Source organism: Xenopus tropicalis, chromosome 3, assembly GCF_000004195.4.
Source record: "Xenopus tropicalis strain Nigerian chromosome 3, UCB_Xtro_10.0, whole genome shotgun sequence".
Taxonomy (NCBI): Eukaryota; Metazoa; Chordata; class Amphibia; order Anura; family Pipidae; genus Xenopus; species Xenopus tropicalis.
In genome coordinates, this window is record NC_030679.2 from 48,492,912 (window position 1) to 48,503,701 (window position 10,790).

General features: G+C 36.8%; 1 protein-coding gene across 2 annotated transcripts in view; it reads left to right on the top strand.

Moving 5' to 3' along the window:
• Positions 1 to 10,386, top strand: part of nr1h4 (nuclear receptor subfamily 1 group H member 4) — a 43,723-nt gene extending 33,337 nt beyond the window's left edge. For both annotated transcript variants that reach the window (XM_002936845.5, XM_031898855.1), the window contains 2 exons: positions 5,322 to 5,435; positions 7,935 to 10,386. In XM_002936845.5, coding sequence (XP_002936891.3) covers positions 5,322 to 5,435; positions 7,935 to 8,173 — 353 coding nt within the window. In that variant the 3' untranslated portion in view covers positions 8,174 to 10,386. The remainder of the gene's footprint in view (positions 1 to 5,321; positions 5,436 to 7,934) is intronic.
• Positions 10,387 to 10,790: the final 404 nt, after the last annotated feature.

Consider the following 10,790-nt stretch of genomic DNA (forward strand, 5'->3'; position numbering starts at 1 on the left):
ATTCTCCAGTCCTTCTCTTGGCACATAAATGTTTTTTTCCAAGATAAAAAATAAAGGAGAATTAATTAAAGCATTTTTATCTGTTGAAAGCGGTTTATTAATTATTGCTCAGCAGCTGTATCATTGCATTAGATTAGTTAGATTAATTAGCAAGGATATGAAAGAATTTGAATTTGAAAACACCTGAAGCAAAAAACTTGTGTATTAATAAGCAAAGTGCTATGGGTGTATCAACAAAGCAAAAACTGATGCCCAAACACTGCATAAAAGAATGGCAGGAACCCACAAAGATACCATGAGCTTAATAAAGGCAGCACAAACCGTACTGTATCTGTAAATCTATATATTGTTACAAAATAAAGGTAGAGAATTTTATTAGGAGTAGGAACAGAGAATGAGATGAAAAAATGTTTAAAAGGGCATTTCTAGTTTTAAAATATCGTAAAATTGTAATTATATTTATTTTTGTGATAATAATGTAAAATAATGTAAAATTCTGCTGTAGAGTGCTGAGTGCACAAGTACCACTATATACAAATCAATTCTTTGTGCATGTTCTAATTAATATGAACTGCACATCAATAGTTATATGCACGGAAGCTTGGGTTGCCACCTTGCAACTTCAAGCAGGGAGGCAACCAGGCTTTTCAGGATTGTCTTTAGGTTGTGATTACAAACAATGTAAAATGTGATATCTGTCACAGAGCCAGCATGCTGTTGGGCTCCAACATTCCACACTGCATTAGGCACAGACATTTGAAAAAGTCTCTAAAAAATCGTGTTGGGTTATCAGATAAGTAAAGCTTTAAAATAAATGAATGTAAAATTGATGAGTGCTGTTCTATGCACTTTTGCACTATACAGTCATTATGTATTATTTTTCAAGATTCAAAGATATTAAGAGGAATGTATACTGTTAATATGAATGAATTGTTACAACAGTGCCACCTGCTTGTCAGTTTCCAACCATGATCCTTTCAAGGAACTTGTCAGGAGAAAGAAAGATGGCTACTCTCTTTATCTTCCCACAAGTCTTATAGGAATTGTTTGGCTTGTCACACCAGGATATTCTCTCTATTGTTAAGGCCTATAGTCTCATGAGAAAGATACAATCCCCTCCAACCATGTGTACACAAATAGAGGATAGTGGGGAAAAAGCTGATTGTTCCTTCCACTCTACCTTGTCAGCTTTAATATTGTTTTGTTTTTTTAAATATTTAATTAATGTGTATATTTAACCAGCACTGGATTTCAACTTCGGTGCCAGAAGGCTGCCCCCATTCTGCGGGGGGGGAGAGGTCGCCATTGCTCCGTATGGGAGCAAAATTTCAAAATTTCACTCGCCACAAATCCAGGCCTATATTTAACACTGTATATGGATGGGCACATGGAGGGTATTGGTGTTTTAAGGCCCAAGTAAAAGGGCTGAAATGTGTGCTTAATCACATCTAGCAGCAAATAAAATAGTTTGAGTACCATTATATGGCACTTTTGGTTTTCTTTGTTTTTGAAATGTTTTTGAATGTTAAAGGAGAAGTAAAGGTAAAAATCACTAGGGGATGCCAAATGTTAGGCACACCCCAGTGATTGTAATCGCTTACCTTTTACCCCGAGCTAGTGCTCCTGTTGGAAGAAAATTGCAGCCTAGGGTAGCTGTGAGCCAGCGATCCTCTCACATGAGAAGTTGAGTGAAAAAGGCAGCTTTCTTGTTAAAGTTTGGCTTTTCACTCTACTGAACATGCGCAAGTGGCACAAAGAATGAAGAAGGAAATGGATCTCTGGCTTGCACCTACCCCAGGCTGGGCGGTTTTCTGCTAATGGGAGCACCAGCCCGGGGAAAACCCCAGTGATTTTTAACTTTCTTTCTCCTTTAAGCATGATTGGAAATCCTGAGTAAAGGAAGAGGTTATGGTGTAAATGAGAGGGCTGAAGTCTTATGGGCTGAGCTTTTTACAGATGGTGTCAAGCAAATTCATTTACGTGAGACCCCCTCATGTAGGTTCAGAGATAGAGGCTCAACTCCTGTTACAAATAGGAAAGTCTGTTGGGCATATTGAGTGAGTAAGCATAGTGTGAGTATATATGAATGTATACTATGCTTCTGCAGTATGGCATTTTAATGCACTAACTATGTCAATCTGTGGCATGCTTCCAGACATTTCATCAATAAGGTTCACTCAATAGGCTACAAAACTGTGTGAAACAGATGGCTAGATATACAGTGGTGTGAAAAACTATTTGCCCCCTTCCTGATTTCTTATTCTTTTGCATGTTTGTCACACTTAAATGTTTCTGCTCCTCAAAAACCGTTAACTATTAGTCAAAGATAACATAATTGAACACAAAATGCAGTTTTTAAATGAAGGTTTACGTTATTAAGGGCGAAAAAAAATTCCAAATCTACATGGCCCTGTGTGAAAAAGTGATTGCCCCCCTTGTTAAAAAATAACTTAACTGTGGTTTATCACACCTGAGTTCAATTTCTGTAGTCACCCCCAGGCCTGATTACTGCTACACCTGTTTCAATCAAGAAATCACTTAAATAGGAGCTACCTGACACAGAGAAGTAGACCAAAAGCACCTCAAAAGCTAGACATCATGCCAAGATCCAAAGAAATTGAGGAACAAATGAGAACAAAAGTAATTGAGATCTATCAGTCTGGTAAAGGTTATAAAGCCATTTCTAAAGCTTTGGGACTCCAGCGAACCACAGTGAGAGCCATTATCCACAAATGGCAAAAACATGGAACAGTGGTGAACCTTCCCAGGAGTGGCCGGCCGACCAAAATTACCCCAAGAGCGCAGAGACAACTCATCCGAGAGGCCACAAAAGACCCCAGGACAACATCTAAAGAACTGCAGGCCTCACTTGCCTCAATTAAGGTCAGTGTTCACGACTCCACCATAAGAAAGAGACTGGGCAAAAATGGCCCGCATGGCAGATTTCCAAGGGGCAAACCACTTTTAAGCAAAAAGAACATTATGGCTCGTCTCAATTTTGCTAAAAAACATCTTAATGATTGCCAAGACTTTTGGGAAAATACCTTGTGGACCGACGAGACAAAAGTTGAACTTTTTGGAAGGTGCGTGTCCCGTTACATGTGGCGTAAAAGTAACACAGCATTTCAGAAAAAGAACATCATACCAACAGTAAAATATGGTGGTGGTAGTGTGATGGTCTGGGGTTGTTTTGCTGCTTCAAGACCTGGAAGGCTTGCTGTGATAGATGGAACCATGAATTCTACTGTCTACCAAAAAATCCTGAAGGAGAATGTCCGGCCATCTGTTCGTCAACTCAAGCTGAAGCGATCTTGGGTGCTGCAGCAGGACAATGACCCAAAACACACCAGCAAATCCACCTCTGAATGGCTGAAGAAAAACAAAATGAAGACTTTGGAGTGGCCTAGTCAAAGTCCTGACCTGAATCCTATTGAGATGTTGTGGCATGACCTTAAAAAGGCAGTTCATGCTAGAAAACCCTCAAATAAAGCTGAATTACAACAATTCTGCAAAGATGAGTGGGCCAAAATTCCTCCAGAGCGCTGTAAAAGACTCGTTGCAAGTTATCGCAAACGCTTGATTGCAGTTATTGCTGCTAAGGGTGGCCCAACCAGTTATTAGGTTCAGGGGGCAATTACTTTTTCACACAGGGCCATGTAGGTTTGGATTTTTTTTCTCCCTAAATAATAAAAACCCTCATTTAAAAACTGCATTTTGTGTTTACTTGTGTTATCTTTGACTAATAGTTAAATGTGTTTGATGATCAGAAACATTTTGTGTGACAAACATGCAAAAGAATAAGAAATCAGGAAGGGGGCAAATAGTTTTTCACACCACTGTATTTAAGGACAGGACAGTATCAATAGCTAAAACACTGTAAAATAAACTAAATGCATATACTCACTTATCCTGTACTTTCTAAAGCTTTTTGGGGCAGATCGCAAATATTGATTCTTCAAGGCTTTCCTGAACACAACAGACTGGACTGGATGTCTATATAATAATAAAAGAACATATAATTGGGGTGCCAGCATATGGCCACCCCTGCCCCTACATCAGAAGGCCAGGAAACTTAGTAACGTAGCCCACGAAGGCAACAAAGAATTGACTTGCATATGCACAAAAAAACAGTGGAAGATAAAATTTGTCCCAATGACACTGAGAAGTCATAACAAAATAATTATGTAAATTAGAATGAAAAAACACAGCACAAGACATCTTTGATGTAGGTTGAGATTTGCAATAAATAAATACATGGTCATTTTATAAGTGGACTTTCTCTATTTGCTAGGGCAGATTCATTAAGTTAACAGGTTAGTACGTAACCTTTAAGTTAACATTTAGTATGTTAGAGAATGCCCTATTCCTAGCAACCTTGCAATTGATCTTCATTATTTATTTTTCATAGTTTATTAATTATTTGCCTTTCTTCCATTTTTCCAGCTTTCAAATGGGGGTCACCTTATCTTTCTTTTTAGTCCCTCTCCTATTCATCATTCAAACCGCTGCCTGGTTGCTAAAGCAAACAAGACCCAAGCAACCAGATAGCTACTGAACTGCCAAACTGGAGAGCTGCAAAAAAAAAACCAAACAAAAAGCCACATTACTGAAAAATCACAAAATATAAAAAATAAAAACCAATTCCAAATTGTCTTTAAAATATCAATGTCTATGTCATACTAAAATATAATATACTAAATATAATTTAAAGGTGAACAACCCCTTTAATATCTGAGTTGTGATTTTGCCATGACTCAAGAAAATCATGGCAAAACAAAAATGCTCAATCACATTTAGTCAGAATTATTCAGTTTTTTTTATATTGAATAAAAATAAAAAATGCTGGTATCAATTTTCTCAAGTACAAAAATAACACTATTTTGAATAAGATACAATCCAGTTTATTAAAAGAGAACAAATTACAGCACAGAAGTGAGTCTCCCAGTCCTGTTTGTTAATGGCTCCCTCTAGAGATGAACAATGTCATTTCTCAGTTTGTTGTTTGATTTTCAGCTATCAGGGTTCTTTTATTGTGTTTCATCCATGTTTAAGCTAACAAATTTCATAAAGTTTCAGGGAAGTGAAATATTTTAAAGTATGTTGAAGCAGCGACAGAAATGTGTTTGAAAAAGTAAAATTATGACATGCAATTATTTCGATGACCAATGGCTGCTCTCTTTTAGAACTGACAGATACTGCTTTCAGAAGCGATTACATTTATAAACTACCTTTTATAAAATATGATATAAAGAGAATAGGGTTACAGTGTATCCATTTAATATAGAAATGATACATACTGACTTTTTTTTCATCTCTTTTAGGGATATCGCATGACTACATAAACCCAATGTTTCATTTTTACAAGAGTGTTGGGGAGCTCAAGATGGTAGAAGAGGAATATGCACTACTAACAGCAGTGGTTATTTTAACACCAGGTATTTATTCTCAGGGCTGAAATCATGGAGTACAGGGGTACAATGCTAGGGGACACAGCCAGGTTACAGACACAGTTTATGGGTGCAATCACTGGCTGCACAAGTGTTTTTTAAGTCAAGAGCAATATAAAGAATTTTAAGATATTTTTTACGAGTGATCAACAACTCCTGTGGGTCACAAATGCCTACTGAGGACTGTCAAGTTGGCAGACATGGGCCATAATAACTAATAAGTACAAATACAGTGACAGAATCTAAACAGGCCAGGAAATCCAAATTTCTGGTATGCCCACAGCCCTCACTGGGCCTATATTTCAGTAATATAACCCAAGACAGCAAGGTGCCATATAATAGGCATAAAATAGTTTCGGCTTTCATCTGATGAGCCCAAATTGAACATGGCACACTCATTAGATACTGAATTTAGATATTTAATTTATTTAAATTGATTTAGTTTTAATAGGCTTAGACTTTCATCAGTTGCTTTCTATTTTCTTTCTTTTAGTTTTTCTATAATTTAAATTACTTTAATTCCCACTTTCCCTGCCCATTTTTTTTTATTTTCTAGTAGCAGTTGTGTAAGCTAAGTGGCATACTTTCTAAAACTGCTATAAAAAATATGTTTTTATACTGCTCTACATGCAGCATCAGCCCTGAGCATTACTAAAGCCTGCCACATGGTAACTGACAAACTGGTTAGTATTTTTGTGATGCTGATAAGAAATTTATGCATCAATTTATATATTAAATTTTAAAAGTCTAGAGCAGAAACCAATGGGTCAGGACACAAAAAAGCCCCATTTTTTTTTATAGTGGCTCCTCATGATCATAGCCTATAATGAAGGTCCCTTCCTATAACAGAATATATAGATAAAAAAACTTATTCTATCCCCTTTTTTTGGCTTCATGGATTTAAGTCTCCTGTGGACAAATTAAGAAACACTGGTTTAGCAGGTTGATAACCTTGCTTACTGAGCTGTTACTGGAAACATGGGAGGGTGCAAGTGAAAACCCAAAACCTGCCTTGAGCAATCAAACCCATGCACTTAAACCAAAAGTTAATATAAAGTGCTGCTCAGCTAAAGCACTCTGTATTTACACCCTTAATCCCTGATGCACAATTATTTTTTATATTTAAATGAATCATTCCAGTACAGAAAATTGATCATTACATGTAAAACTATTTGTAACTCTTGTAACTTTTAGGGGCTGATTTACTAAGACACGAATTCCGACCGAATTGGAAAAATTCCGATTGGAAAACGAACATTTTGCGACTTTTTCGTATTTTTTGCGATTTTTTTCGGCGCCTTTACGACTTTTCGGAAATTATCGCGACTTTTTCGTTACCAATACGATTTGCGCGAAAAAACGCGAGATTTTCGTAGCCATTCCGAAAGTTGCGATTTTTTCGTAGCGTTAAAACTTGCGCAAAAAGTTGCGATTTTTTCGTAGTGTTAAAACTTGCGCAAAACGTTGCGCTTTTTACGTTTTAACGCTACGAAAAAAGCGCAACTTTTTGCGCAAGTTTTAACGCTACGAAAAAATCGCAACTTTCGGAATGGCTACGAAAAAGTCGCGTTTTTTCGCAAAAATCGTATTGGTAACGAAAAAGTCGCGATAATTTTCCGAAAAAATCGCAAAATACCGATCATTACGAAAAAAATGCAATCGGACGCATTCGGCCCGTTCGTGGGTTAGTAAATGTGCCCCTTAGTGTGTTATAGAATGTCCTAAATCTAGCAATTATTTTCATTCCTCTTCTGCCTCCAGCTTTTAAAAAGGGTAAGTGATCCTAGCAGCCAAGAACCATTGCTCTGTGAGGCTACAATTTAGTTGTTAGTGTTAATTTGTATTACTTATCTTCCTATTTAGACCCCCTGCTATTCATATTACAGTCTCTCATTCAAACCACTGTCTGGTTACTAGGGTAAATAACACTCTATCAAGCAGATAGCTGCTGAAATAATTGTCTAATTTTGTCTCAGAATGTTACTGTCTACATTATAAAGTAGACAGTTAATTTAAAGGTGAACTACCCCTTTAAAGAGCAGTAAGCTTCCTCTGTATCACAAGTTATAATGTAATGGTACTCACGTTCTGCCTATACCATGAAAACAGAATTTATTCATAGCTACATTGTAAATCTCTAAACTGTCCATAACTGCCTTTCTAAGATCCTTTTTCTTCATTCCATTTGACATCTAAAGACTATGGAGTAAAACTTGATGCAAATTAAACCAATTACTCCGGCAGTTTTAAAAAGGAACTTTATCCCTTTTTAGAGATTGGCTTTGCAAATTATAGGGTCAATCATCAGAGGGCCCAAGGCAAATCCATTTAAGGGCTCCCAAAATGTCCTGAGGTTGATCATTATTACCAATATGGGTCTGCTTCCTCTGTAGCAACACCCCTGATGATCCTACAGGGGAAGCTATTTTTTTTTAGAAATCAGTTCTTAAATCTAGGTTTGTCTTATAATGTGTTTGCTTTATTCAGATCGTCAGTATCTCAAAGACAAAGAGTCTGTAGAAAAACTCCAAGAAACATTTCTACATATTTTGGAGAAGATCTGCAAGCGCTGCCATCCTGACAACCCTCAGCACTTTGCTCGCCTCCTGGGACGTCTAACAGAGTTAAGGACATTCAGCCACCACCATGCTGACATGCTCATGTCTTGGAGAGTGAATGATCACAAATTTACACCACTTCTCTGTGAAATCTGGGATGTACAGTAATCATTGCTTGATATGGTTCCCAAACAACTAGTAGCATTAAAGGGCAAAATACATTATTTAGAGTTAACCCTTGCTTTTATATGAATGGGCATAAACCCATTACTGTGTGCACAGAACATTCCTTCTGTGTATTTGCACATATATATATGAGTGGAAGCTGCCATATCACATAGGCTTCTGAATTCTCTATAATGAAACTTTTTCACACTTATTTATTGATGCAAATAAGTAACTATTAAGCTAAGCCATCACACTTAACTGTCTATTGGGAGGGCATTTATAGCCAATTAATCCCACTTATGTATAAATCACATTTTCCTTTTAGAAGCTGTTTTTTTATATATATAATTTTATTTCCTTAGTATTTAATTTCAAATATGTTTTAAATATCTGTAAGTCATTTTTAATTTAGCACAAAAAGGAAATCACCTTGTAAGTTATGAATATTGTATTGCAATATTGTATTCTGGTTTTAGGGGATTAAAAACTCCTGGAAGCAACTCACAAATGTCTGGAAACCTTTAAAAAAAAAATCTAAAATAATCAAAAATGTTCTTTATAAATTGTACTTAGTACTGGGCAATCCCTAGGTAGATATTGCTTCATGTTATCTCTGTGTGAAGGCTACAGAGACAACTGAAGTTGGACATAAACTTACTGAAAATGCTCACAGTTGGCCAATGATCCTATCCAATATTTCTGTACTATGGATAAAATCATTTGGGCACGCTTAAAAATCTCATCTACTAGTACACCATGTCAGCCAGTTCATGGTGTATCAGCAGATAAGAAATTGAAGAGGAGACACAGCTCCTCATTTACTGCTGTTCTATTATTCCAGTTGTCTACCTGAAGGATTAGAACAGGAGAAAGGCTAGGTACTGTCATGGTTCAGCCTGTGTATGACCACCTTTAGAAGACTAAGCATAGAGTATTTTATTAACTACATGACTACTGATGATATCAAACAATGCCCCACTGGTAGTTAGGTCACCCCTAGTGTAGGATTACACCATTTATCAACATTCTGATTTTAGTTGTTTTACAATTTTTTGAAGCCACAAACTCATTTCCATTTAAACCACCAATGTGGTTTATTAAAAGATCAGAATATAAAAAGCACAAACAAATTAGAATGTGAAACATAAACAAAAAGTTTTGTTTTCAAATGAATTTTCATGCACTTACAAATGAAAAAAGTCTAGTAGCGGGTCAGAAGTCGGGGCAGGCAGCAGTCAAACAAAGTGCAGTATCGGATCAAAGGTACAGGAACAGGCTGAAGGTCAAAACCAGGAGATCAGCAGAACAGGGCTAGAAAGGGCACTGGAACTCAGGAATAAGGCAGGGGATAAGGAACCAGGTGGAGACTCAGGGACTAGGAACCAGATGGAATCTCAGGTATAAGGAATCACAGAACACAGGAGGACAAGATCATGGCTAACAGTTTAATGATCAGGCAAAGAGCAATGTCCAGGGGCAGGCTTATAAAAGATCTAAATTGATTAATGTACTGCACATGGAGATAACTAGATGGGCGGAGAAAGGGAGCAGAAGGCAAGAATACAGGTACAATAACAAAAAAAACATGTACAATAAGAAAACCAAAAAGGACTGCACAAACTGGCTGACCTCCAGTGGCTGAGATGGTAAATGCGCCAGCAGTTTAGAGAACAGTCCAGGCATTTAATTGCAGCAAACTCTTACATAAAGACTGTTACAATTTGGCTAGGGCAGCTCCCATTGACTGTTACATGACTTAAACAGCTTTTAGATGGCATAGTTTTGTCCTTTCTTGTGTTTTTTTTTTTTTGCTTAATAAATCACAAATTTCTCGAGTTTTCATGTAATTAGTAAAATCCATAATTTTTAGGGTTAAAAACCATGATTCATCAAAATGAAAAAATACAAACCTTAGTAAATGGGGCCCCTACTGTTGTTGATGTCATATTCAAATATTATTATTATTCCATTATTCTGGGCATTTGGTTCTTTAGATCTATTAAGAGGCACGTTCTCTTTCCAACTACTTCTAAAAATCCTGCATAGCACAGGTATGTCTACCTAATTGTCTAACTGCTGATGGATGTTGAGTGGATAAGATGTGAGTGTGAAATAAAGTGTAAACAAAGCCAATGTTTATTTTGATTTAACTGACATATATCCATTATATTTAAGGATGCCCTTCAATAAATATATTTTTAGTCAAGATTTGACATGAGAATGTGCATGGCAATTGAACCATGTATGTATTTGGTATGATGCAACTGGGATAATAGTATATAAAAGCTGAATATAGTTTGTGTGAAGGGGAGTATGATGGAAGGGTATGAAGCACAGTTAAAATAAGCATAGCTATAGTGCCTTGCAAATAAATGCCTTATAGGTTTTTTTGAGTAAATTTTCTTCATTTTTCAGTCCTACACAAAGCGTATATCTGCTTCTTTCAGCCCTGAAGCAGATCAGCTTGCCTACGCTCCTCTGCGTGCCTGAATTAAAAACTATGGCAAGGTCGGAGGTCGGCGTGGAAAACATCCCCTTTCTTGTTTTTCAGGCCGACCTCCAATCCGCTCTGCTTTTTTCTTCTTCTAGGGTGGATGCCTAGTCAAGTTCTTACAGA